At 43.6% G+C, this 27,941-nt stretch overlaps 1 protein-coding gene across 1 annotated transcript in view; it reads right to left on the bottom strand.

Annotated features, from left to right (window-relative positions):
* Window positions 1–6,849: 6,849 nt before the first annotated feature.
* Window positions 6,850–27,941, bottom strand: part of LOC116725346 (uncharacterized) — a 35,317-nt gene continuing 14,225 nt past the window's right edge. The window contains exons 41-77 of the mRNA XM_032571315.1: window positions 27,661–27,851; window positions 27,293–27,383; window positions 27,071–27,191; window positions 26,759–26,940; window positions 22,789–22,944; window positions 22,574–22,707; window positions 22,360–22,493; window positions 22,184–22,278; window positions 21,607–22,054; window positions 20,966–21,510; window positions 20,268–20,479; window positions 20,044–20,129; window positions 16,916–17,043; window positions 16,612–16,737; window positions 16,324–16,514; window positions 16,153–16,244; window positions 15,328–15,458; window positions 15,068–15,192; window positions 14,837–14,963; window positions 12,993–13,205; window positions 12,679–12,849; window positions 12,110–12,256; window positions 11,312–11,361; window positions 11,094–11,226; window positions 10,884–10,966; window positions 10,660–10,786; window positions 10,317–10,507; window positions 9,949–10,039; window positions 9,727–9,847; window positions 9,415–9,596; window positions 8,793–8,948; window positions 8,578–8,711; window positions 8,364–8,497; window positions 8,191–8,285; window positions 7,815–8,001; window positions 7,396–7,443; window positions 6,850–7,297 (exon numbers count right to left, since the gene is read on the bottom strand). Of these exons, the coding sequence (XP_032427206.1) occupies window positions 7,194–7,297; window positions 7,396–7,443; window positions 7,815–8,001; window positions 8,191–8,285; window positions 8,364–8,497; window positions 8,578–8,711; window positions 8,793–8,948; window positions 9,415–9,596; window positions 9,727–9,847; window positions 9,949–10,039; window positions 10,317–10,507; window positions 10,660–10,786; window positions 10,884–10,966; window positions 11,094–11,226; window positions 11,312–11,361; window positions 12,110–12,256; window positions 12,679–12,849; window positions 12,993–13,205; window positions 14,837–14,963; window positions 15,068–15,192; window positions 15,328–15,458; window positions 16,153–16,244; window positions 16,324–16,514; window positions 16,612–16,737; window positions 16,916–17,043; window positions 20,044–20,129; window positions 20,268–20,479; window positions 20,966–21,510; window positions 21,607–22,054; window positions 22,184–22,278; window positions 22,360–22,493; window positions 22,574–22,707; window positions 22,789–22,944; window positions 26,759–26,940; window positions 27,071–27,191; window positions 27,293–27,383; window positions 27,661–27,851 (5,682 nt within the window). The 3' untranslated portion in view covers window positions 6,850–7,193. The remainder of the gene's footprint in view (window positions 7,298–7,395; window positions 7,444–7,814; window positions 8,002–8,190; window positions 8,286–8,363; window positions 8,498–8,577; window positions 8,712–8,792; window positions 8,949–9,414; window positions 9,597–9,726; window positions 9,848–9,948; window positions 10,040–10,316; window positions 10,508–10,659; window positions 10,787–10,883; window positions 10,967–11,093; window positions 11,227–11,311; window positions 11,362–12,109; window positions 12,257–12,678; window positions 12,850–12,992; window positions 13,206–14,836; window positions 14,964–15,067; window positions 15,193–15,327; window positions 15,459–16,152; window positions 16,245–16,323; window positions 16,515–16,611; window positions 16,738–16,915; window positions 17,044–20,043; window positions 20,130–20,267; window positions 20,480–20,965; window positions 21,511–21,606; window positions 22,055–22,183; window positions 22,279–22,359; window positions 22,494–22,573; window positions 22,708–22,788; window positions 22,945–26,758; window positions 26,941–27,070; window positions 27,192–27,292; window positions 27,384–27,660; window positions 27,852–27,941) is intronic.

Below are 27,941 nucleotides of genomic sequence, written 5' to 3'. Positions count from 1 at the left end.
AAATCCTGGAGGAACTGGAGAGATGTTCCATAATGTGAAATTTTAAGAATTCCTTGATATTTTAACAATTTGTGAACAGGATTTATCAATACATTCTGGCACAACTGGCCCTTTAAGAACATACATGATCTTGATTTGGCCCAAAACAAATATGAGTTTGACACCCCTACTCTATACTTTAGATTCAGTTTGGTATACAAATGACCAAAAACTTATAGAACTACAAACACATTCCTATGTCTTTCTGTCAGTGACACTCAGTCAAATATGATGCTAGAAAAACAAAACGCATGTCAGTATCAGAACAATCTGGTAGAGGAATACACTTCCTCCATTTTCTGAACAATGAACAACCAAACCATTTGATGTTTATCTAACCCTAGAGCCCAACAGAAATGTATTGAACTGATAGAGCCATTTCAGAGGAAGTCAGCCATCAAGAAACATTTTAAACAGAAATCATCCTGTTGCCCCAGAATTTAACAGGGCTATTAAGTCATTAGTGCAATGTATGCCTTTTGATGCCAGTGTTCTCTCCACAACAATAAACAATTTACTGCATTTTCATACACAAGAAAAAAAAACAATCAGGGTTTGTTCACTTTTCACAAAGTAAAATTCAAGCATTTTCAAACATTTTCAAGGTAAGTTTTCCAGCGCCACACTTTCGAGATAAAAACTATACCAATGAACTTAAAAAAAACAATGATATCATTGATTATTATTATTAGTAATTTATTTGAATGGTATTTTCCATTCTATCCCACACACATACTATAACAACATTTTATGTTTTCAAATGTTTTTAAGACACACCTTACACACTTGACTGACCTGAGAACAAAACACTACTTTAGCAAAGCAATCCCCCAATTTCAATAACTATCAAATAGTTATAAACTGAGCGTTATTTCAGTCACAGATAAGTCATTGAGCCATTAGGAATAATACATATTGGTTACATTGAACAAATACAAACAAATCTTAAAATAAATGACTTTCCTGCTCAAATTAAATGCTTAAACACAATTACAAAGTCACAGAAAATGTTCTTGATAGGTTTTCTGACATTAGGGAAATGGAAATAACTGGTAATATATCTGAAATAAATCAAGAAAAGTTTCCACATTTAGGCTTTTAATCAAACCATAATTTGGATTTTATTTAAAAAAAAAAACTGTGCAGTTTGGATATCAATCACTTTCAAGGACTTTGTACAGAAATCAAGCACTTTCCAAGCCTTGAATGTACCTAAATGAATTTGAAGCATTTTGAAGGATTTCAAGCACCCTGATCAATAAAATACAGTATCAGTATCATTTTCTGAAATTAACATGTTGGTCCAAAACTCATTTAACCCGTTTCAAAACGGAAAACAACCTCTCACCCTCACAGTTAGACACAAGCAAAGATAAGAACACCAACATTCAGTCATCGCAATCATCACAGCCTCGCTCAAATTAAATCCCAAACAGGTCACACATGAACAAAGCCTGTCAATGATGACATGTATTTCAAACATAATGTCATCATTGACATTATGTTTCAAAGGAAAATCTCTGACTGCTGTCAGAAAAAGCCACTTACTGTCAAGTAACCGATACTTGGCAGCCTGGTTCTGGAAAGCTGCAGATCCTCAGTAGATTGAGTCTTCCCCGGAAACGCTCTGCAGCTGTCGGCCCCCTCAGTGCAGCACCGCGAGCGGCTCAGGCGGCGGGGAGACCGGAGATCCGCCATTACCGCTTCCCTCAACGGCCAGCAGCATCTGTGCCGTTATGCTGCCGGTGTTCTGGCTATCTCCGCTACCCAGCAATATGTCCCATCTTGAGGCAACGCTCGCATCGATGTTACCTCACAGGTTGTTTACTCAGCAGATTTCTTCTCAATTACAGTAAGCTTAATTTATGTCATGACTGGCTTTCCTTAAGCTGCTCTGTTACTTCTTGTTTTAAGTTTACATGATAGGCGTCTTGTAAATACATTTATAAATGGCTTTAGTTTGCCGTCTGCTATGTTGTTACTAGGCCTGTCGCGATAAACGATAAATCAATTAATCGTACGGTAAATTAAAACTATCGAAGTCATTTTAATTATCGGCTTTATCGTCTCTTCTGACCTTTTTCTCTTTCAGCTAATGAGACTGAATGAAAAAAGGCTCAACTCCGGTGCTCTCCACTGACCCTCCCTTCCTCATTTCCTTAGTGTAAAGCCCAGCGCAGACAACATGATCTTAGAGCTGTTGGCCGATTGTCGGCCCATTTTCAAAACCTGACAGACCCATACATTAGCCGACAGAAATCCTAGGTATAACGGTTCCATCAGGTTTGGTCCTGTCTTGTGGTGTCCAACAATGGGCACAAAATAATGGCTACAAGTTCAGTGAACTAATTTTAAAACCAGGCATTAATCAATGCTTTACTACAATCTACCTGCAATGCATGTGGCTAGTGTCAGCGTAAAGTCCAGACTGAATGAAAATCATTAGAACCTATTTACGTCACGTTAAGGAACAACAGCTGAAAAGTTATCGGTTTCGCTCCAACTCCTCCCCTTGTCATTTCTATATTCTTTGCATGTTGAATAAACATTAATGTTGTTTCCACATATCATCTCCAATGTCCGCTGGACTTCGGGTTGCACCGTGTCAGCTGTTTGGGATTCCCCTCTGAAAACAGGAGGAGAATCCACGCTTTCTGATTGGCTGCCTGTCACATTCAACAGGTGTAGTTAAAGCTCCCAGTTGGGGAAAAACCCTGATTTGGATCGGAGCGGCAACGACGATCTACCGTAACACACCACACAATCTTAGAAAGACCAACGATCTAAGATTGTTGTAAGGGGAAAAATAGGAGCAAAAAATCATGTAGTGTGAAATATTGCATCAGGTAGTGGATGTGCCCATCTTCTCTATTTAAATCTAATTATTACTGAAGGGCAACATAATATACAGACTTCATAATCTGCACTCTTTTGGTTGAATGCAGTATTTATTTCCACTTTGGCTTTATGTTGTTTAGTTTTTATCAAGTACATTTTTTGTTAGTGGAGACTGAGAATCCATTTTATTTTTGGTTGTTTTGTTTATTTTGTTTATCAGTTCCAGTGTTAAATATTCTTTTGAAAATAAAGTGTATCTATCTTTGGCAGGAAATCACATGCATTATTACGTCATTTCCATTAAATCAGTGTAAAAAGGTCTTCAAACAATATTATCCATCCATCCATCCATCCATCTTCTTCCGCTTATCCGAGGTCGGGTCGCGGGGGTAGCAGCTTCAGAAGGGAGGCCCAGACTTCCCTCTCCCCAGCCACTTCTTCTAGCTCCTCCGGGGGAATCCCGAGGCGTTCCCAGGCCAGCCGAGAGACATAGTCCCTCCAGCGTGTCCTGGGTCTTCCCCGGGGCCTCCTCCCGGTGGGACGTGCCCGGAACGCCTCACCAGGGAGGCGTCCAGGAGGCATCCTGACCAGATGCCCGAGCCACCTCAACTGGCTCCTCTCGATGTGAAGGAGCAGCGGCTCTACTCTGAGTCCCTCCCGGATGACTGAGCTTCTCACCCTATCTCTAAGGGAGAGCCCAGCCACCCTACGGAGAAAACCCATTTCGGCCGCTTGTATCCGCGATCTCGTTCTTTCGGTCATGACCCAAAGCTCATGACCATAGATGAGGGTGGGAACGTAGATCGACCGGTAAATCGAGAGCTTCGCTTTTTGGCTCAGCTCTCTCTTCACCACGACGGACCGGTACAGCGCCCGCTTGACGGCAGACGCTGCGCCAATCCGCCTGTCGATCTCCCGCTCCCCTCTTCCCCCATTCGTGAACAAGATCCCGAGATACTTAAACTCCTCCACTTGGGGCAGGACACCCCCCCTGACCCGGAGAAGGCACTCTACCCTTTTCCGGCTCAAGACCATGGCCTCGGATTTGGAGGCACTGATCCTCATCCCGGCCGCTTCACACTCGGCTGCGAACCGCTCCAGCGAGAGCTGCAGATCACGATCTGATGAAGCCAAAAGGACCACATCGTCTGCGAAAAGCAGAGATGAGATCCTAAGGCCACCAAATCGGATCCCCTCAACACCTTGGCTGCGCCTAGAAATTCTGTCCATGAAAGTGATGAACAGAATCGGTGACAAAGGGCAGCCCTGGCGGAGTCCAACTCTCACCGGAAACGAGCCCGACTTACTGCCGGCAATGCGGACCAGACTCTGACACCGGTCATACAGGGACCTGACAGCCCGTATCAAAGGGCCCGGTACCCCATACTCCCGGAGAACCCCCCACAGGGCTCCCCGAGGGACACGGTCGAACGCCTTCTCCAAGTCCACAAAACACATGTAGACTGGTTGGGCGAACTCCCATGCACCCTCCAGGACCCTGCCGAGGGTGTAGAGCTGGTCCAGCGTTCCACGACCAGGACGAAAACCACACTGCTCTTCCTGAATCCGAGGTTCGACTATCCGACGGACCCTCCTCTCCAGGACCCCTGAATAGACCTTGCCAGGGAGGCTTAAGAGTGTGACCCCTCTATAATTGGAGCACACCCTCCGGTCCCCCTTATTGAACAGGGGGACCACCACCCCAGTCTGCCAATCCAGGGGAACTGCCCCCGATGTCCATGCGACATTGCAGAGTCGCGTCAACCAACACAACCCTACAACATCCAGAGCCTTAAGGAACTCCGGGCGGATCTCATCCACCCCCGGGGCCCTGCCACCGAGGAGCTTTTTAACCACCTCGGCGACCTCGCCCCCAGAGATTGGAGAGCCCAACCCAGAGTCCCCAGGCTCCGCTTCCTCAGTGGAAGGCATGTTGGTGGGATTGAGGAGGTCTTCGAAGTACTCTGCCCACCGGCCCACAACGTCCCGAGTAGAGGTCAGCAGCACACCATCCCCACTATAAACAGTGTTGGTGCTGCATCGCTTCCCCCCCCTGAGACGCCGGATGGTGGACCAGAATCGCCTCGAAGCCGTACGGAAGTCTTTCTCCATGGCCTCTCCAAACTCCTCCCACGCCCGAGTTTTTGCCTCAGCAACCGCCCGAGCCGCATGCCGCTTCGCCCGCCGGTACCCATCAGCTGCTTCCGGAGTCCCACAGGCCAAAAAGGCCCGATAGGACTCCTTCTTCAGCCTGACGGCATCCCTCACCGAAGGTGTCCACCAGCGGGTTCGAGGGTTGCCGCCGCGACAGGCACCGACAACCTTGCGGCCACAGCTCCGATCGGCCGCCTCGACAATGGAGGCACGGAACACGGTCCACTCAGACTCCATGTCCCCCACCTCCCCCGGGACGTGTTCGAAGTTTTGCCGGAGATGGGAGTTAAAGCTCCGTCTCACAGGGGATTCCGCCAGACGTTCCCAGCAGACCCTCACAACACGTTTGGGCCTGCCAGGTCTGACCGGCTTTCGCCCCGGTCAGACCTGGGGCGAAAGCCAATATTATCGTTTATCGCAATAATTTTTGAGACAATTAATCGCTCAGCAAAATTTGCTATCGTGACAGGCCTAGGTGTTACCATATTGCATACTATAAACAAGAGAGTCATCGCTCGGCACTGATCACATGAGTCAGGACCAATATCTTGTTTTATCCCTATACTGTAAAATATTTGTTTAATAATGCTTTTTTTTATTAAACCATGCTAAATAGATGTTGATGGCGATATTACATGATTGAAACTGTGCATGTCTATGGTTTAATATTAGTATATGAATATTAGCATATTAAAAAGTATATCCTATCATTTCAGGTGCACAGTGACCCCTGCAGTTCGGTGGAGACATTTTGACTTTGCTTTGATAAAGACTGCCATACAATGTATTAACGTTCAAAAGAGAGTTTGCTTGGATCTGTATTTGTAGATTTTTGCGCTTAATTTAATTTCAATAAAAACTTGTTTCACCTGTTTGAAACGGTTTCATTCTTACAAACACTTATGTTTAGAAATTGGTAGGATATTACAACGTTAAGACATGAACTGCAATACCTTTGTATTTTAAAAAAAGGTAGTATATTCTGATTAATAATTTAGTGCATCACCATATACAAAAATAAAATTTTCTAATCAGTGAATTTCATAGATAAACGTGCGACCTACCAATGTGAAACAGGTAGGATATCCTGATAGCACTGAAGAGTTTTGGTGCATCGACTTGTGCTCTCTCTGTATTTTATAAAGATTTTCAAATGAAGGAATCTGGTGTTGCAAACTGTGCGTGTATTTGCCAGGTTGGATATCACCAGGTGTAGTTTATGAAGGTAAGATAGGTCAGTAAACTAAGGGTTCACATTTAACTTAAGGTTTGGTTGTTTTGCTTAATTTTAAAGGAATGTGTGAGCCTGTGTGAGTTGATCATGATGTGTATTGCAGGGAAATTAAGTGAAAGTTACCGTATGTGTATTAGAGGATATGTTGGATTTGAGGATGAGCTTTTGAAAAAAGTTAACATTTATTGGTCTTTATTGCTACACAAGCAAATCTAGAAGGCTCTTACCTAGTACAGAAGGCAAAGATGGGCAACATAGCAATGTTCCAGTTGTTTCTAATCTGGTTTCTAATCTGGTGAGGTTTCAATTGTGATTTAAATGAACTCAGTGTGTCAGCAGTTTTACAGTTTTCTTGAAGTTTGTTTCAGATTCGAGGAGAGTAAAACTGAATGAAACAGAAATACTTCTGAAACGGTTTATAAAAATATTCCTCTACGATGTTCTGGAGTTCACAGCTAAGATTGGTGCTTCACATGAAACTTGTTGTCGTATCATCCGATTGTTGAAGTTGATGTAAGATGAAATGATGTCGCATTCTTGAGGTTTTGCAAGATGTTTGCAATTAGAAAGACACTCTTAGCATGTTTATTCATATGCATTTATTTATTTAGATAATGTTTAAAGTACAGGACAAAGTACAGGAAGAAAAGAATTACATCTGGAAGGATAAAAACCAATGCAATTAATTTTATCATGATTTAGCACTTTATATGAATGTTCTTTTTAATTTTCCCCTAATTTCCATCAACTAGTTATGTAAAGATTTAAATGATTCTTCTTAGATAGATTAGTTTCATGATGCTAATAAAGACATCGAAAAGGTGAGATGAAGTATTTTTTGTACATGTGAGTAAATAATAGAGCTAATAGTGATAATAACTGTAGGCTGTATGAAAGCATTGCCTGAGTTATTGCAGCAGTGCAATAATTAGGCTGGTTGTAGGATTATTTGTAGAGCAGCTGTGAGCAGAGCAGTCAGGAGAACGGAGACTGGTGATTTTGTGAACTCCAGGACACCACTGGTGGTTGCAGCTGTAAATCAAACAAACACAGTCCATTTACAACATTTCTGATTTAAACTCTACTGCTGAATATTTAGAAAGGATTTAATGTAAGTAAAGTATGCTCACATGATATTGCTGTACTGGCCGGGGTTGTACTTGAACTGTTTGTGTTCCCTAAAACAAAGAATTAAGTTTGTTAGACAGTGGCACCCCCTAGTGGCTGTAAACAGTAAAACTACAACAGAAGACCTTTGGCACCACACCATGAACACGTTACTGCAGACACTTAAATGAAACAAGATGGTTCATTGGAATTGTTATTTAATCACATAAGATCCGCAAGATGTCTAATTTATCTTTTAGCTCACAAAGCTCCAACAGTTACAAATGAAAACTGTTCAGTACAGAAAACACACTGCTGATGGCCAAATATTTTTTCATTTTAGGCAGTAGTTCATCTGAATTTCAGATGTAAACACACCGTCACCCGCACTGTTGTTGATTCCAACCTGGACCATTTTTAAAGAGAAAGGTGATAGTTTTACCTTGTGGCTCAGTGCTGGTTGGTACTGTTGGGTTTGCCCTAGTGGTGATTAGATTCAAACCTAGTTTGTCCAGGTCAGACTGTAGCTGTAGGTTCACCCAGGTCTGAACCACAGTATCATTCTCAAACAGCTTGAGATCTCGTAGGTTTTCACCCATCAGACCTTGGACGTTGGCCACAGTCAGATTCTGTGTCGGAAAAAAACAAACACAGGAAGATTTCTTTGAGGATCTTTAATTTTGAGAACCACGCAGTTACTGTAAGTAAATGCACTAGGTTGAGATTTGTTTTGTAGCTTTGGCCACTAAACTGACTTTCCATCCACAGAAACTTCTCACACAATTTTCTGGTATCGTTTGTTTCACATGTAAACTTACAGTTATCACATTGATATCCAGACTCCTGAAAGTGTCGACATCCATGCTGATGTTCTGTCTTGATAACGCTGCAATATCTGCTTGAGGTGCTCCACCTACCGACCAGAAATAGGAAGGTTACCTTACTGAAGGGTCCTTAGTTGTACAGTTAGGCAGTTACCAGGCATGCTCACCTACATAGCCTTTAACCAGGTTAAAAAAGTTAATCGGATTATCACGATGGACGCTGAAGGAGGTGTTGCTGATCTCGTAGAGGACTCTCTTCTGCTCAGTTGAACATGATGTCACATTTAGACGCTTTGTATTTCTGACAACAGATACAGAGGCATTCAGTTTTACTTTAACGACCACAGTGGATATGTTGGTTATATCCACGCTGACACCAACCTGATACTGTCTGCTGTGATGGTCTCTAATGTGCTGGTGTCCAGTGAGCACAGGTTGGAGTCAATAATGTTCAGTTCACTGCTGCCCAGTGAATTTCCAGAGGTATTCAGGTTCTTGGTGATGATTGCTTTGCTCTAAATGTATCATGAAGAAAAACTCAAGTTACCAAATTCCAGTCAAATGAAAGTTTTGGTAATGTCTACGGTCTGCTGTACCTGTGCCGTCTCCCATGTTCCATCTTCAGGTTTCATCAGAGCTGCCAAGGTATCCAGTTCAGTGATGTTCCACTTAGAGATGTCATCAAGTGTTGCTGAGCGAGAGACTGAAGCAAGCATCTGTACTTCCTGATCAGGAACTCCAGATGGGAATGCCTGGAGAGACAGATTGAGACAAACTGTGTTGAACAAACACCAAAATCTGACATTACATGCGTTATCATCGTCTTTGAAAGTGAAGTACATCAAATTCTGCTTTTAAACTTATTTGTGATGAGTGAGAGTTTGCACTTATTTTTGAAAATGTACAAATCAGTTTGAGCTCAGTCCAGTCGTTGGCAACCGCTTTTAGTTAGCAACCCTCTTTATCAGGGTCCGCCACCCGGTGGATCTGGCAGGCACACACAGGCAAACTCACACATGCACATGAATATGTACATATCTGGCACATTTTAAAGCTTCTGGAGAAACCAACAACTACACTAAACTCTGGGAAAGTGTTTTTACTGTAAGAGGAGGAGGTTGGATTAAAAGCAGCTGTGAAAACCATAAAAAAGCACTTGGATTTTACCACCAAAACACTTTGATTCTCTTTAAAAAGTAACAGATATTCCCATGTCACCTGGTTGAGTTTATTGAGGATGATCCTTTTATAACCATCATCATCCACTTTCTGGCAGATGGAGTAGAGGTTGTCTTTCAGAATGGGAACGTCCAGGCAGAGTTGAAACTGCAGCTGATTGTAGCCAAAGGGGAAGGAAGGGTCGCTGACGGTCACCTGGGTGATGTTCCCCTCGCTGCATCCTTTTAAAAGTTTGAGAAAACGAGTTGGGATTGGTTTGCAACTAATTTATTCCACTTAAATAACTCAACCTTTAGTCATTTAGGAAATCTTGCAGCTTTAGCTTCAGTAGCTGCTTTTAAAAGGGTTTACCTGCTTCTCGTTTTGCTGCTGTAGGGGTGAGCTGTGAAAACAGGTTCTTGAGCTTCCACTTCTGTGTTTTTTGTATCCTTAGGTCAGGCATGAAACCCTTAAGGAATCTTTTCTGTGTTGCCTGACAAAGTAGAGATAATATGACAGTTAGTTCTTTCATGCAAAGACAAATGAGTTGTTGTTAGGTGACTTAATGTCGCATCTTAACGTCATCAGACTTACAGCTGTGAAATGTGTCCAGATGTTTCTTGTTAAATACAAAGGAAGTGTTCCCAGCCCCTCTAGTGTCTGTTGGTCCCAGCTGTTTACAGCTCTGAAAAAAGGTTTGTGCAAATATGACACATCTAACAAATATTTAAATATACACAAGTCATCATTCAGACAACAAGCAAGTGATCAATTGTTGCCTGGTATGTTGCTGTGAAATCCATCTAAGTCTATCTGATTATTTTAGAAGATAATCTAACATCCAAGTATGTTAGATGTAAATAAAGAGCCCACTTTATCTCGATTTATATTAAAATGCAGGACAACAGAAGCTGAGTGATTTTTCCCTGCAGACTAAATGACTGGATTAATTTCTTTAGTACCCGTATTGTGTTTTCCCAGACAGCAGCAGTGTTTCCATAGCAGCCACCTGGCTGGCAGAGAGGTCTTTGCAGGCTTTGAGGTTTTCCAGGATGAGAGGATCTGAGTTCTCAATGTCGGATCTATTCAGAGTGCAGACCATGTTCCCCAGGACCTCCACATTGTCTCTGCTCAGGCTGTTGCCACTGATCCCCTGAAACAGTGAAAAACGTTCAAATCAGTGAATACGTTCCATTACTCTGCTGTAGAATAATAATTTGAGGCACATGTGTAATGTGTGCTTTGATGCATGCTGCAGATAGGCTCTTTGTCTTTGTATTGATTCTCTTTTTTATTGGCTCTCACCAAGCAGTCTCTAGCTTCCCTGAACTTCTGTGGGCCCTTGTTCAAGATGCTGGAGGCCACAGAGAAGTCTGCGGCACCCAGGGCAGAAAAGTAGGACCTGCAGTTTGCTTTCTGGACATTTTTGGAGCTGTTGGTGGGGATTGTTGTAAAAAAGATATTAGTGATCAGATAACTTTCAAACAACTGGCACAATAGTTACAATTATTAGGAGGAGAGAGACTCACTCCAAGTAGAGAAGCATGTCTGGAGGATAATCTGTGAAGTTCTGAGAGAGGTCGTCACGGATCAGGTTGTACATGCAGGTCAGCTGGAGGTTACAGTGTGAGAAGGTTGAATTAATTGATTCAAATGTGTGGACTATAACGTTTAATGTAGAGTAGACACGGTTCGCTGCTTCCCATGAAGTGACTTGTTAGTGTTGCTCCAGATCTTACCTGAGGTTCCTTCAGCTCCACCTTAGCCCTGCCTTTCCTCGGCCTGCAGGCGTGGATCAACTGACTGATTTGGGCTTTACTCATTTTCTTAACCGTGCCGCATGTGAAGCCTTGCAGCACAAATGGAGAAAGTCTTTGGAGAAAAGGCAAGAAAGATTACACCGGAGACATTCAAAGATTCACAATAAATACCAGGGTTGGCAGGTTTGTTCACTTACTGCTCAGTGTCAAAATCTGCCTCAGCCAGCGTCGCAAAAAACATGGTGGCCTGAAAAACACAGAAAAAAGACATTAAGATGTTAGTTGAACTTCTGCTTTCTAAATTTGAAAAGCAAAGGAGTAAATTCAGGTTAGCTTGGCGTTAAACTGTTGTCTGAACAAAAACTACAAGCCAATGAAATTAAATACCGAGAACTATAAGATAACAATTTATACTTTCTTACAAACATCTTGTTTTTTTCTGGCACACTTGAATCATAATAAAAAATTATTTAAAAGTGCATATAATGTTTTTTTTTTACTTTCATCAGTGGTAAACAAAGAATAATTTTCATTTATAAGATTACTTTGATTTTATATTGTTCTGAAACATTAAGAAATAGGAAGTACAGACTTGACTGTAGATTTGTTTGTATTGTTTTAAAAGGTTAAAATTGTATAAGCAGCTGTAGCCAGTGCCTGGATAGATTGATTATGGTCCATGTTAGATATTTTTAGAACGATGCTTTGCTGCACTTAGTTCCTCACATAAACCTTCTGCACGTGTTCAGGTAGCATGAAAAAATGTTCCTTTACATTTCTAAGAAAAATATTGGACACATTTACACATCAGTAGAAGTCTCCAAGTGGACATATTTTCAACTTTTGCGTTACCTTTGCATATTTAATATAGCTTGTCAAACTCTTTTTTACTAATTTAGCTTTGGGGAGATTGCGTGTGTTTCAAAGTTAATCCACTGACAGCCTGGATCTACTTCACGCTATTATCCATTCTGCATTAAACAGGAAACACTGACCTGATCTGCGGTCCACGTCTTCTTGTTTATCGCAGTGATGTTGGCTGTTCCCTCAGGAAACAGCAGCAGGGAGGGTGGGATCTCCATTGCTAAGGCATCAGGGACGTTCTCCACCACTTTGGCTGGACTGGAGTCCACAGAAATGATCTGGATGGAGGTTACATGCATTAGATTATGCATTCACTCAGCAGTAAGCAAGAGAAAAAGTTCTACCAGTTCTTGAGTCTTTTCACTTAATTGGACACTATAATAAAGCTTGTTTTTAAGTCTAATGAGTAGAACTGTTACGTGTTTTAACTGCATCAGTCTGAAAAGCTACACGTGGAACATTTTAGTCGCTGCAACTTGTATAGTTGATGCACAACTTTCAGTCGATGTTTCATTGTGTGTCTTTCATTTATAAATAAAGATTAAAATCAAACATACATATTGAAATATCTGTATTTTCTACACAAATAGGTTCCCAATCCCAACTAGGAACTAAGTGGCAGATTTTTCTTGTTTTATTCACACGATGCTCTGAATAGATGATCATGAATGAAGTTAAGATAGAAGTCTCATCTTTTTACCTTTTTGACAAAAGCCTCCTGGACAACCTTCGGGGCTTCCAGCATGTTGGAAACAAGCGTTGGGTTCTTGGACGCGCTGAGTACTTCAGAAGCTGAGATATTGTTGATTGACTTTGAAGGAACTCCAATGATAAGAGTCCCCAGAGACTCCAGAGAGGCTGCGCTGTTGATCTGTCAGTCATATTCCACCCATTAAAAACATGATCAGTGAACTGGAAGCTGATTGCAGGCAACTTTCTAATCTGTCGAGCTATATTTAGTTTACACTTCATGGATAAAAGACGTGATTATTATGTATATTGTCGGGTTTGTACCTGAAAGCTTGAGGAGGTGATGCGGTGGATGATGTTGCTGGCCTGGTCCTGTCCCCAGGTGTTCACTGAGCTCAGGATGGACAAAGACAAAACCAGCACCTCAGGCGACACAGACAGGATCTGGCTGTTTGTCAGGCCAGAAGACGCATTTCCAAGGTCTTCAAACGTTTGCGCTGTGAAGACCTTGATGTTGGACGCCAGAGCTGCAGATCTCTGTTTAATAAAACATGCATTATTAATGGCTGTGAACTAAATTTCTGGTCAAACATCCCTCTACATCACAACAGTTCATCATATATTAAATAAATATAACTGTTTTTTGTGACATTTTCATATTTTTAAGAATTCTACCATCTTTGTATACAGTCTTTGTATAAATGATCATTTGTGAGCAGATCAACACATCTGAACCTGCTGGGTTTAAATGAACCCAGATTTATAGAACGGTGTGATGGCTCCCTGCTGTGTTGCAATGTGGCCGGTTAATTTTCTTTTAATTAAGGTCTTCAAATTGTGGGAGGCTCTTATGATCATGTGTCCACCTGGATCGTATTTAAGGAACGCCCGTTCCTCTCATCATGGCAGATGAGATCCGGAGCCGGAGCCGGGGCCGGGGCCAGACGGCGTGGGGTGCGGCAGTCGCTTGACCCGGTGTGGGAGCAGAGGCTGAGACCTGTGTGGGCCGTCCACTCCATGGCCGAGCAAGATCTGCACCAGACAGAGGACCAGGCCGAGGGAGCACGCGCTGGTGTAGCGGTTGTTGGGCTGCTGCCCATTACCCCCAGACAATCATTTTTATCAATAATTTTCTCTGAAGGGCTTAAAATGGTTCTTGTTGTCGTGTCCTCCCAGTTTCTTGTTGCAGTCTTCTGAGCCGGGCAACAAAAGGGAATTCTATAGCAAGTTGCATCGGTGACTGAAAGCAAAGCTCAGTAGGCGTTGGTCAGTGGATACTGCCTCTTTGTGCTTAAAAATGTGCAAATTCATCAAATTATTCATGGAAAATGAGCCTATTTGCTGACTTATTCAACAGCTTATCCTGACATATTTGATATAAAATGCAGCTTAGGAAGCTGAAATACCTAGATGCAATGCTAGTTGACATGCTATTGGCTGGGATTTGCAAAGCACTTAATGTAAAAGTGCCATGAATTTTCCTTGGCGCTGATTGGCTAAACCCCCAAGGGCGTAGATAAGGAAGTGCATGGATATTAGCTTCAGCTGTAGTGCTAAGATGGTTTCCACTGTGAGTATTAATGCATATTAGGGTATATTTGGTGTCTGCACAGGCTGCACAATGAAACACTTGTCCTGGGGCCTAAACTGGTCACTGAAGTGATGTGAGGAGGATTGTCGTGAAAATTGGAATGGAGTGGTAAGATCTTTCCAGGTTAACGCAGAAAACAGATCATAAAGGCCTGAGAGACATAAGTGATCTTGCACTGTATCTGTGTTGCCCTGTGACGGACTGGTGATTTGTGACCCCACCTTTTGCCCAATAACTATTGGATACATAAACTGAACTGTGGGGATATACAATGAATGGACAGGAAGGGCTTGAGCTACTGAAATAATCAGTTAAAACCATTTTTAATGGGGTCAGAAGTATTGGTGGATTTCAGCAGATAGCAGTGGTTCCTAACCCCCGCCATTAACAGGGGTCCACTGTATAGACAATATTTGCTTTTATCTTGTTTTCCTGCATTTAAACCCATCAGTGCAATCAAATGATTTCTGTGTGACAAAAAAAGAGAAATCTTGAATGAAATAAAGAGAAAAGCATGTTGCTACAGGTCATACAGACGGTCACTGAGCAGAACCTCTGTGACGTTTTCATCTGGTACCTCAGGATTCTCTGTGCTGTTGCAGAATGTCTTCAGCTTGTCCAAGATGGCCATCGTATCGTTCTCACTAAGAGAAGTAAATAAGGAGCTTGGGATGTCAGGCGAGCAGAGTAAAGAGCCTGGGAGCCTGAATGAAAGGTGACATGTTGAAGGATGATTTTAGCAAAATGAATAAAACTTATTACTTTCTTGTAATAATAATGTTTCCTTTTCAAACTGGTGGATAGTTACATCATGAGTCCAAAGGATGGGTAGAACTCATAAAGCTGCAAAATGTAGTAGTCTGTTACATCTTGTGGGATCGCTGCGTTGTTAAAGAGCTCCAGATTAGCTTTATCCTCCAAGAACACAATCAGCTTCAAAAATAGATGAGCAAAACACAAAACAGGTCAGAGACATTCGGACAAAACCTGCTGGATCACACAGGTCAAGTTTGTAAAATTCTGATTTTGTTTGTTGGTAGGTTCCGATTTGAAAGTTTGCAGAAATACCTGAGAGGTGTTGACAAAGTTTTTGAAATCATCCAGCGTGATAAATATCACAAAGCTGCCGATGTAGTTGACAAACCAGGAGGTGGAGTTCAGATCTGGGTCTGTGGCGTTGTAGCATCTGGCCACAGATTCTGAGGAAAAACAGGGATTTTCAGTGTTTTAGGCAGCAGACTTCACTAATGTCATTAAAATGTAATAGATGTTTTCTATCCGTTTCCAAAAATCAAACTTTTCATGGACTTATTACTGTCTCAATGCATAAACACTGTTACATGCTGTGGTGACTACATGTGTGTTTGTCAATTCCAGGTTGCTGCTGAGTTCTTGCAACTTAAGCAGTCGCAGCTGGTTCCACTCTGCCTCATGAAGTATAAAGCTGGGTGGGAACTGATCTCAGGGCCTCTTGGCCAACTGGGCAGCATGTGCGCTGCAGCTTTGTGGTGGTTTGAGGGAAGTGTGTGCACTTATTCTCTTTTTCCAGGCTAGTAGATGAGTGGGGCATGAGTGTTTATGAAGACACCAGGTTCCTGGTCTCTCCCAGGTTAGATTGTTGGAGGATTGTGTCTTATTAGAAACCCTGGATTTTGTTATTTACACTCTCATTTTTTCCTCAGGTTTTTCAAGATTCTACCTGGCTTATTTTTAAATAAAACATTAACTACAGCCTCCTGGTTTTGCCTCTTCATACCCGGGTCATTTGTTACTTTCCCCTCCTCTACCCCTAGACTTGGGGATGTAACACCACCAATTAATCAAAAATATATTCTTAAAGTGTAAAAGAGACTTAAGACGTCTCTCGTGTCACATTTTTCTCCAAAATCTCACCAGCACCCAAGTAGCTTCTGATGGTGGTGTACACATCTGGCTGTCCAAAGTCTGAACCGGTGAAGGTGAAGTTCTTTCCCATGAAAGACACCCTGTGGAACAGGAAGCAATGAAATGTGGTTACATGGGGACCTTTTGTCAATGTTATGACAACATGAGACACTGACTCACAGTTTTTGGAAGGTGAGACATGAGGCATTCTGCACTTTGTTGAAGCTCATGAGATCCTTTGTGAGGAACCTCAGATAGTTCCTCAAACGTACGTTAAACCACAGATCAACCTCAGATCTTCTGTTGCTGCTCAGAGCCAAAGGCCAAACACAGGGAAGGATGATCCTCCTCACATCATCTGGGACGTCCTCCTGCAGGTGTTGTACAGAAATATTAAACAGTGAGGAGAACACAACCAGATTCACCCATAGATGTTACTACACATTTAAATTTGAGATGAGGACATACGTTTTCTAGGAAGGAAGGAGTGTTGTTGTAGTTGCTGAAAATGATGCAGATGCCTGAACTGTTACTGATTGCGCCCGGCTGAATGAGGAACTGACGCAGTTCTGAGGTGCTAATGGTATTTAGGAGCTGAAAACAGAAGAAAACACTTTTTAAGTTAATTTAGCTCGATTACGTGAATGAGTCCATTTTTGGATTCCTAATATAGAAGTATGTATAAACAAAATTGCCCCAAAAATCTCCTTTCTATCCGTTCCCTTTTATCTGTGTGTATAAATGTTGTTCATATTCAGATATTTAGCTGTACCTCTGATTTGCGTGTTGGTGGAAGAAGAGAGATGAATGACGGGACATCAGGAAAGCCAAAGCTGAGGAAGTTGTTCTTCAGGAAGATGTAAAAGCTTCCACCACTGTAACACTTTAGTGGCGTTTGATCTGTGTTGCAAAGTAAAGCATCTTATTCTGGGTACAAATAAGACATCGGTGGACAGAAAAGACTTTTCAGTTTTATTTCTGTTGTGGTTGCTTTGGGGCATTTTTTGTAGAATTAAGCTGAAATTCTTAAAGATGTCAAGTTTTCATGACTTTCATCAGCTTCAGCAAATCACACCCAGTTGCTTCTTCTAAAGCAGCTATCCCAGGTTTGCATCCCAATGTCGGACCATTTGCTCTTTTCCCTCTCAAGCTACTAGAGACTAAAGGACAGTAGCACCACAATAATAAATAACATGGGTAATCATACACAACTGGACTGATGTTCCATTTGTTATTTGAGCTTGAAAAAGTGATACTTTTTAATCTACAAAAGTATTACTGCTGAAACACCTCTTGGAAGTTTTCATTCAACTACACTGAAAATCGTTTGTACCCCTAGCAGATTTAGGTTTAAAGTTCTACTTTAATTTTACTAACATGTTTCTCCCAACTAGAAATCATTTTAAGATCTAGAAGCAACCCAGTCAGAGACCTGACTGAAATCTGATTGAGTATCTGGGGGTAGAGCTAAAGATTAGGGTGATGGTTGTGCATCATATCCTGCCTGTTATGCATGAGATATTGCTATGCTGCTGCAAAAGACTATTGTCACTTTATAACAAGGAGCACAAGAATAATTGTTCTTGAGAAAATCTGCATGTTTCCTTCTTGTTATTTAGATTTTTTTGTAGTTTCAATCAGAAACATTTTAGAGTACAAATTTCACAGTGACATTAAACATATTGAATAGTTTATTCAAAAACCAGAATTCCTGGAGCTGTGTCTCTGAGAGCATTGATATATTAATTGATCTGTCTTTATTTCAGGAGATGGATTTGGGAATTCTGCAGAAAATCCACACTGCAAAAACCAAAAATATATTTTTGATCTAGCTTCTAGTACAAATATGTCAAATAGTACTAACCCTCAAAATAAAACAAATCTAACTTACAAGTAACTTTTCAGCAAGTAATGGGAGCTTGTTTTAAGTCAGTTCCTTAATATTGATGAAAAGATATGAGCTATAAGTAAAATTAAAGTTGCAAGCAGCCTCGAACGGCCCTCGCAGCTCAGCGCTGCTCCGACCTCATGGCGACCGTGGGGGTTCCGGCGACACCGCCCGCCAGCCGCCGCAGAGGCCTCACCCAGTTCCCGCACCCATCCACCGTCCACCCGATGCATTCGCCAGTGCTCCCTGACGACGCACGAAAAATCTGGTGCAGATCGGCTGATGCAGCAAGGGGATATACCCGATTGATTAACCTAGAGGGCGCAGTGGAGTCAAATGACAATTTAATGCTATTGGGCTCTTTACAGGCTGACAAAAATCAGTTTTAAAAAGTTTGGTGCAAATCCGATTATGAATGTATAATTTCGAGACAATCGCATGCAAACGGCGAGGGACTGAAATTGGCCATTCGGCCACGCCCACACGGTTCAGCCAGCAGCCAGTGTTGACAGAATCCATCATCATGTCATTTATGTCACTTGGCACAGGTTTAAACCTATATGAATCACAGAGTAAAAGTAAGACATCCAGCAGAAAAAACAGGCGACTTCCTGTTGGAAGGGGGCGGGGCTAAGGTGATATCAATTGACCAAGTAAATGTGATGAGGACTGGTCTGTAATGAGACATAGAAAGTCTGATGCAGCTGTGACCTTGCATGTGGAAGTTATTGAACCTTGATGTTTCATGGCAAATAGTCAAAGTTTGACACTTAGCCACGCCCACATGCTTTGATGTATGAGAAATCCTTTGATACTTTTTGACCTACTATGCCTCAAGACTGTGCTGAGTGAGTGTGAAGTGTGTATGTCAAATGCTGTAAGACAAGTTTGGTCAGATACAATGTCGATAAAAAAGAGAAAATGGCGGTTTTCATCCAAAATGGCCGACTTCCTGTTGGGAATGGACCATGGCTCCAAGAGAGGTTTTTTTGTACGTTCTGACAAGATACACATGTGTACCAAGGTTCATAACTCTGGGATAAAGCATGGCTTGGGGCTGATCATTTAAAATATTCTAGGGGGCGCTGTAGAGAAATTAGGCCACGCCCACCAAAGATTGTTGTGGATTCCTGTCAGGGCAGATAAGGATTCATCCCAGTAAGGTTGATGGAGCTCAGCTTGAAACTGGAATTTAGAGCCAAATGTATGGCAAAAGCGTTACATGTCACTTCGCCACACCGCCACGCACACCTGCTCCACTGAAACTGGTCAGGGTTGAAATCCATGTCTTCTGTCTCTGAACACAGTTTCATGTTGATCAGGTCAAAGGGGTCAGATAGAGACCGTTCACAGTAGCCGATGATCGAAATCCCTAGGAGGAGTTCGATCAAATGCGAAGGCTATAAACTTCCAAAAGGACTTGAAAATTAGAGCTTCAATCCAAAATGGCCTACTTCCTGTTTGACTTGCACTATGACGTGAATTGAATTCTCTGTGCGTCCTGGGGAGCTCTACAAGTGTACCAATTTTCATATCTGTGCGATGAAGTAAGGTCACAGAGGAGGGGGTTTTGAAAGAAACATAACACTATGATTACAATAGGCCTGAGCAGCGAAGCGCTGCGAAGGCCTAATAATCTGCCAGTGGAATAAGACATTTTAGTTTATGGGAAAATGTCGTGAATGGCAGATTATTTCACTCCATTACATTTTTATCAATATTATGGTATTATTGACTTCAAACGAGCTCCTATATCTTGCTGAAAAGTTAACTGTAAGTTAGTTTTCTTATTTTAAGTGTACTAAGATATTAGCACTAGAAACTAGACCAAAAATATTGGGTACGATTTTGTGTTTTTACAGATAATCATAGTTTACCATTTCAATTAAATGTCCTGAGAAATGTACTGTTTTTAAGATGTTTAGACTGATGTTAAAAATGTACTAAAGCAACCAAGAAATGTCAAAGAGAGAATAAGCTTCTTTTCTTTTGTTATAAGCATTATTTTCTACCTTGGAGGAAGAGGATCATATTTTTGTAGATCTCTGCCTTGGTTTCGTCGCTGAGTGTCATCTGCACAGTTTCAAGCACTGAAATCCTGAATGGAAATGATCAGTTACTAATTTAAACCAATAATCAATGTCACATTATACAATGTATTGCCTAAAAGATGGAGCCATTTTGTAATATTTTTATATCTACTGTAATTTCATAAATTTATTGAATAGATACTTACATCTCTTGGCTGCTGTTGCAGTTCCTGTTTTTCACAATTCCGAAGAGGTGAATAACCATAGCTGGAGAGAGATTGACCAGCAAAGGTCTGAGTTGCAGCCTAAGCCATAGCAGGAAATCCTCATCACTAACAGCCGACATGGAGAAATTTTTATCCAGCACAGCCTCAAGAAAGGCCAATGTCAGGTTCTGTGTGTAGTTGGAAGACTGGGTCTGTGGGGAAATTCAGTTTTAGGAGGAAAAAAGAGGTGTGAATGAATTGGTTTAGTGAACATCAGGATGGTACAGCCAGAGACAATACATTTTTAGAAAACAGATTAAAAACCTAATCATACATTTTACAATTCTTGAGATTTATGTGCTAAAAGTTTGCTTTTCTTCTTGTAGATGTAGATTGTTATGTATAAGTTGGTGTTAAAGAATAAAAAGTGCAAGATATTAAATGTGCAAGGCTGAGGTTAGAAAACCCAGAGCAAGTTGTACATCTCTGCAAAAGAATATTACACTGGTTGAAAATGTTGAATCCAAACTGAAACTAAAGCCAATTTTTTTTTGTCAGACTGAGATGTAAAAGTGCCCTGGAGAAGAGAAAGCTCACAAGTAGATCATTAAAAGGCTGGCATGTTAGAACATCACAACAGGCAGACACAAAAATAGAAGAGACAAAATAATATCCTCTATTGAGGTTCAAGTTCTTACCACAGTAGTAGTGCCAGGAGATGATAATGCTGACCCAGGACTGTTACTGGTACCTAAGGTTGGCATTTCAGAGTCAGTGAGGCTTTTTGTTGGTGTACCAAGTGAAACATCTGCTGTTGCTGTCTCAGAGGTTGTTGTGGCATCTGGTGTTGATGTTGTACTGCTCTTGCCTTCAGTTAGAGGCTCTGGGGTAACAGGGCTGGTTGCAGTGTTTGATAGTTCTGAACTGGTACTGGTTAAAGTTTGTTTTGTTGTTGTGGTAGCACTGATTGTGAGAGTGGTCTGAGTCTCACTTCCTGTGGCTGCAGTAGTTGTTGACATCCCACTCGTAGTTGTAACTTGTGGCATCATTGTTCCAGAACTGGTTGTAGGAAAAGGCATTGTTGTGCTAGTGGTAGATTCAGAATCTGGAGATGTCAAAGAATCAGTTGGACCACCTGTTGATGATGATGTTGCAGCATTTGCTAAGTTTGTTGTTGCTGTGAGAACACTGTTTTCGGAGTCTACTGTTGTCATAGCACTGGCCAAAGCATCTCCTGTTGAAGTTGTAGCACTTGTTTCAGGTTTAGGGTTTGATATCAAGGAACTCGTTCCAACAGTTGTTTCTAACATTGTGATTGTTCCAGCATCTTGCGTTGAAGTTCCAGTACTACTTGAAACTTTTGCTCTTGTTGTGAAAGGAGGAGACTCAGCACTCACGGTTGTTGTTCCAACAGTAGCCACAGAATTACCTGTTGATGTTCCAGCACTGGTTGCAGTGTTAGTTGTCCTCCATGAGCTGCTTACAGTATGAATGGTTGAACTGTATGTGGTAGTAAGTGCTGGTATGTCAGAAGTGGTTAGGGATGTTTTTGTTTGTGTGTCAGAACGTGTTCCAGTTGCAGTTCCAGTACTTGTTAAACTAGTTTCCTGGGTGGGCATTGTAGTTGGAGGGATCGTGCTGTTGGTAGATAGACCAATACCCATTCTGTCTAGATCCGACTGTTGTTGCAAGTTTACCCACATCTGAATCACAGTGTCGTTCTCAAACAACTTTAGGTCCGGTAAATTTTCCCCCATGAGTTTCTGGACGTTGGAAACAGTTAAATCCTGCATGTTTAGAAAAATTAAATGTTGAAAAAAATATTTTTTTGCAGTTAAATTATATTTTTCAGAAGAGAACATTTATTATTGTCCAAAGAATTCACCTAATGCTAGTTCTTTCTTGTTTATACTTACAGTTATAACACTGATGTTTAGTTTCATGAAGGTTTTCACATCCATGCTTATATTTTGTTTTGACAAAGATATTATATCAACCAGAGATGCTCCACCTTTCAAAAAAGAAATGAATGACAAAATTAAAAAGCAATTCTTATTTGGATAATTAGATAATAGTGAGTATGTAATCTCACCTAGATAGCCTTTAACCAGGTTAAAAAAGTTAATCGGATTATCACGATGGACGCTGAAGGAGGTGTTGCTGATCTCGTAGAGGACTCTCTTCTGCTCAGTTGAACATGATGCCACATCTAGAAGCTTTGTATTTCTGACAACAGATACAGAGGCATTCAGTTTTACTTTAACGACCACAGTGGATATGTTGGTTATATCCACGCTGACACCAACCTGATACTGTCTGCTGTGATGGTCTCTAATGTGCTGGTGTCCAGTGAGCACAGGTTGGAGTCAATAATGTTCAGTTCACTGCTGCCCAGTGAATTTCCAGAGGTATTCAGGTTCTTGGTGATGATTGCTTTGCTCTAAATGTATCATGAAGAAAAACTCAAGTTACCAAATTCCAGTCAAATGAAAGTTTTGGTAATGTCTACGGTCTGCTGTACCTGTGCCGTCTCCCATGTTCCATCTTCAGGTTTCATCAGAGCTGCCAAGGTATCCAGTTCAGTGATGTTCCACTTAGAGATGTCATCAAGTGTTGCTGAGCGAGAGACTGAAGCAAGCATCTGTACTTCCTGATCAGGAACTCCAGATGGGAATGCCTGGAGAGACAGATTGAGACAAACTGTGTTGAACAAACACCAAAATCTGACATTACATGCGTTATCATCGTCTTTGAAAATGAAGTACATCAAATTCTGCTTTTAAACTTATTTGTGATGAGTGCTGGCCTCTCCTTGGGCTGCCACCTTATCGTGGTGGAGGGGTTTGAGTGCCCCAATGATCCTAGGAGCTATGCTGTCTGGGACTTCATGCCCCTGGTAGGGTCACCCAAGGCAGACAGGTCCTAGGTGAGGGACCAGACAAAGCGCAGCCCGAAGACCCCAATGATGGATAAGAACATTGGACTTCGTGTTCCCTCGCACGGACGCGGGTCACCGGGGCCCCACTCTGGAGCCAGGCCTTGAGGGGGGGGTACGATGGCGAGCGCCTGGTGGCCGGGCTTTTACCCATGGAGCCCGGCCGGGCTCAGCCCTAAGAGGAAACATGGGCCCCCCCTCCCATGGGCCCACCACCCGTGAGAGGGGCCAAAGGGGTCGGGTGCAGTGTGTGATGGGTGGCGGCCAAGGGAGGGGACCCTGGCGGTCCGATCCTCGGCTGCAGAAGCTGGCTCTTGGGACGTGGAATGTTACCTCTCTGGTGGGGAAGGAGCTGGAGCTAGTGTGTGAGGTCGAGAGGTTCCGGCTAGAAATAGTCGGTCTCACCTCGACGCATGGCTCTGGTTCTGGAACCAGTTTCCTTTAGAGGGGCTGGACATACTTCCACTCTGGAGTTGCCCAAGGTGAGAGGTGTCGGACAGGAGTGGGCATACTTGTTGCTCCCCATCTCGGCGCCTGTACGTTGGGGTTTACCCCGGTGAACAAGAGGGTAGCCTCCCTCCGCCTACGGGTGGGGGGACAGGTCCTGACTGTCATTTGTGCTTACGGGCCGAACGGCAGTTCAGATTACCCACCCTTTTTGGAGTCCTTAGAGGGGGTACTGGAGAGTGCTCCTCCTGGGGACTCCCTTGTTCTGCTGGGGGACTTCAAAGCTCACGTGGGCAATGACAGTGAGACCTGGAGGGGAGTGGCTGGGAGGAACGGCCCCCCCGATCTGAACTCGAGCGGTGTTCTGTTGTTGGACTTCTGTGCTCGTCATGGATTGTCCATAACGAACACCATGTTCAAGCATAAGGGTGTCCATATGTGCACTTGGCACCAGGACACCCTAGGCCGCAGTTCGATGATCGACTTTGTCATTGTTTCATCGGATCTGCAGCCGTATGTCTTTGACACTCGGGTGAAAAGAGGTGCGGACCTGTCCACTGACCACTACCTGGTGGTGAGTTGGCTCCGGTGGTGGAGGAGGAAGCCGGTCAGACCTGGCAGGCCCAAACATGTTGTGAGGGTCTGCTGGGAACGTCTGGCGGAATCCCCTGTGAAACGGAGCTTTAACTCCCATCTCCAGCAAAACTTCGAACACGTCCCGGGGGAGGTGGGGGATATGGAGTCTGAGTGGACCGTGTTCCGTGCCTCCATTGTCGAGGCGGCTGATCGGAGCTGTGGCCGCAAGGTTGTCGGTGCCTGTCGCGGCAGCAGCCCTCGAACCCGTTGGTGGACACCTTCGGTGAGGGATGCCGTCAGGCTGAAGAAGGAGTCCTATCGGGCCTTTTTGGCCTGTGGGACTCCGGAAGCAGCTGATGGGTACCGGCAGGTGAAGCGGCATGCGGCTCGGGTGGTTGCTGAGGCAAAAACTCGGGCGTGGGAGGAGTTTGGAGAGGCCATTGTGAAAGACTTCCGTATGGCTTCAAGGCGATTCTGGTCCACCATCCGGCATCTCAGGGGGGGAAGCAGTACAGCACCAACACTGTTTATAGTGGGGATGGTGTGCTGCTGACCTCTACTCGGGACGTTGTGGGCCGGTGGGCAGAGTACTTCGAAGACCTCCTCAATCCCACCAACATGCCTTCCACTGAGGAAGCGGAGCCTGGGGACTCTGGGTTGGGCTCTCCAATCTCTGGGGGCGAGGTCGCCGAGGTGGTTAAAAAGCTCCTCAGTGGCAAGGCCCCGGGGGTGGATGAGATCCGCCCGGAGTTCCTTAAGGTTCTGGATGTTGTAGGGTTGTGCTGGCTGACGCGACTATGCAATATCACATGGACATCGGGGGCAGTTCCCCTGGATTGGCAGACTGGGGTGGTGGTCCCCCTGTTCAAAAAGGGGGACCGGAGGGTGTGCTCCAATTATAGAGGGGTCACACTCTTAAGCCTCCCTGGCAAGGTCTATTCAGGGGTCCTGGAGAGGAGGGTCCGTCGGATAGTCGAACCTCGGATTCAGGAAGAGCAGTGTGGTTTACGTCCTGGTCGTGGAACACTGGACCAGCTCTACACCCTCAGCAGGGTCCTGGAGGGTTCTGGGAGTTCGCCCAACCGGTCTACATGTGTGTTGTGGACTTGGAGAAGGCATTCTACCGTGTCCCTCGGGGAGCCCTGTGGTGGGTTCTCCGGGAGTATGGGGTACCGGGCCCTTTGATACGGGCTGTCAGGTCCCTGTATGACCGGTGTCAGAGTCTGGTCCGCATTGCCGGCAGTAAGTCGGGCTCGTTTCCGGTGAGAGTTGGACTACGCCAGGGCTGCCCTTTGTCACCAATTCTGTTCATCACTTTCATGGACAGAATTTCTAGGCGCAGCCAAGGTGTTGAGGGGATCCGATTTGGTGGCCTTAGGATCTCATCTCTGCTTTTTGCAGATGATGTGGTCCTTCTGGCTTCATCAGGTCATGATCTGCAGCTCTCGCTGGAGCGTTCGCAGCCGAGTGTGAAGCGGCCGGGATGAGGATCAGTGCCTCCAAATCCGAGGCCATGGTCTTGAGCCGGAAAAGGGTAGAGTGCCTTCTCAGGGTCAGGGGGGGTGTCCTGCCCCAAGTGGAGGAGTTTAAGTATCTCGGGATCTTGTTCACAAATGGGGGAAGAAGGGAGCGGGAGATCGACAGGTGGATTGGTGCAGTGTCTGCCGTGAAGCAGCGCTGTACCGGTCCGTCATGGTGAAGAGAGAGCTGAGCCAAAAAGCAAAGCTCTCGATTTACCGGTCGATCTACGTTCCCACCCTCATCTATGGTCATGAGCTTTGGGTCATGACCGAAAGAACGAGATCGCGGATACAAGCGGCCGAAATGGGTTTTCTCCATAGGGTGTCTGGGCTCTCCCTTAGAGATAGGGTGAGAAGCTCAGTCATCCGGGAGGGACTCAGAGTAGAGCTGCTGCTCCTTCACATCGAGAGGAGCCAGTTGAGGTGGCTCGGGCATCTGGTCAGGATGCCTCCTGGACGCCTCCCTGGTGAGGTGTTCCGGGCAAGTCCCACCGGGAGGAGGCCCCGGGGAAGACCCAGGAACGCCTCGGGATTCCCCCTGAAGAGCTAGAAGAAGTGGCTGGGGAGAGGGAAGTCTGGGCCTCCCTTCTGAAGCTGCTACCCTGACCCGACCCCGGATAAGCGGAAGAAGATGGATGGATGGATGGATGGATGGATGGATGTGATGAGTGAGAGTTTGCACTTATTTTTGAAAATGTACAAATCAGTTTGAGCTCAGTCCAGTCGTTGGCAACCGCTTTTAGTTAGCAACCCTCTTTATCAGGGTCCGCCACCCGGTGGATCTGGCAGGCACACACAGGCAAACTCACACATGCACATGAATATGTACATATCTGGCACATTTTAAAGCTTCTGGAGAAACCAACAACTACACTAAACTCTGGGAAAATGTTTTTACTGTAAGAGGAGGAGGTTGGATTAAAAGCAGCTGTGAAAACCATAAAAAAGCACTTGGATTTTACCACCAAAACACTTTGATTCTCTTTAAAAAGTAACAGATATTCCCATGTCACCTGGTTGAGTTTATTGAGGATGATCCTTTTATAACCATCATCATCCACTTTCTGGCAGATGGAGTAGAGGTTGTCTTTCAGAATGGGAACGTCCAGGCAGAGTTGAAACTGCAGCTGATTGTAGCCAAAGGGGAAGGAAGGGTCGCTGACGGTCACCTGGGTGATGTTCCCCTCGCTGCATCCTTTTAAAAGTTTGAGAAAACGAGTTGGGATTGGTTTGCAACTAATTTATTCCACTTAAATAACTCAACCTTTAGTCATTTAGGAAATCTTGCAGCTTTAGCTTCAGTAGCTGCTTTTAAAAGGGTTTACCTGCTTCTCGTTTTGCTGCTGTAGGGGTGAGCTGTGAAAACAGGTTCTTGAGCTTCCACTTCTGTGTTTTTTGTATCCTTAGGTCAGGCATGAAACCCTTAAGGAATCTTTTCTGTGTTGCCTGACAAAGTAGAGATAATATGACAGTTAGTTCTTTCATGCAAAGACAAATGAGTTGTTGTTAGGTGACTTAATGTCGCATCTTAACGTCATCAGACTTACAGCTGTGAAATGTGTCCAGATGTTTCTTGTTAAATACAAAGGAAGTGTTCCCAGCCCCTCTAGTGTCTGTTGGTCCCAGCTGTTTACAGCTCTGAAAAAAGGTTTGTGCAAATATGACACATCTAACAAATATTTAAATATACACAAGTCATCATTCAGACAACAAGCAAGTGATCAATTGTTGCCTGGTATGTTGCTGTGAAATCCATCTAAGTCTATCTGATTATTTTAGAAGATAATCTAACATCCAAGTATGTTAGATGTAAATAAAGAGCCCACTTTATCTCGATTTATATTAAAATGCAGGACAACAGAAGCTGAGTGATTTTTCCCTGCAGACTAAATGACTGGATTAATTTCTTTAGTACCCGTATTGTGTTTTCCCAGACAGCAGCAGTGTTTCCATAGCAGCCACCTGGCTGGCAGAGAGGTCTTTGCAGGCTTTGAGGTTTTCCAGGATGAGAGGATCTGAGTTCTCAATGTCGGATCTATTCAGAGTGCAGACCATGTTCCCCAGGACCTCCACATTGTCTCTGCTCAGGCTGTTGCCACTGATCCCCTGAAACAGTGAAAAACGTTCAAATCAGTGAATACGTTCCATTACTCTGCTGTAGAATAATAATTTGAGGCACATGTGTAATGTGTGCTT

This window comes from Xiphophorus hellerii, chromosome 9 (genome assembly GCF_003331165.1).
Source record: "Xiphophorus hellerii strain 12219 chromosome 9, Xiphophorus_hellerii-4.1, whole genome shotgun sequence".
Taxonomy (NCBI): domain Eukaryota; kingdom Metazoa; phylum Chordata; class Actinopteri; order Cyprinodontiformes; family Poeciliidae; genus Xiphophorus; species Xiphophorus hellerii.
This window is presented reverse-complemented; position numbering and strand designations above follow the sequence as displayed.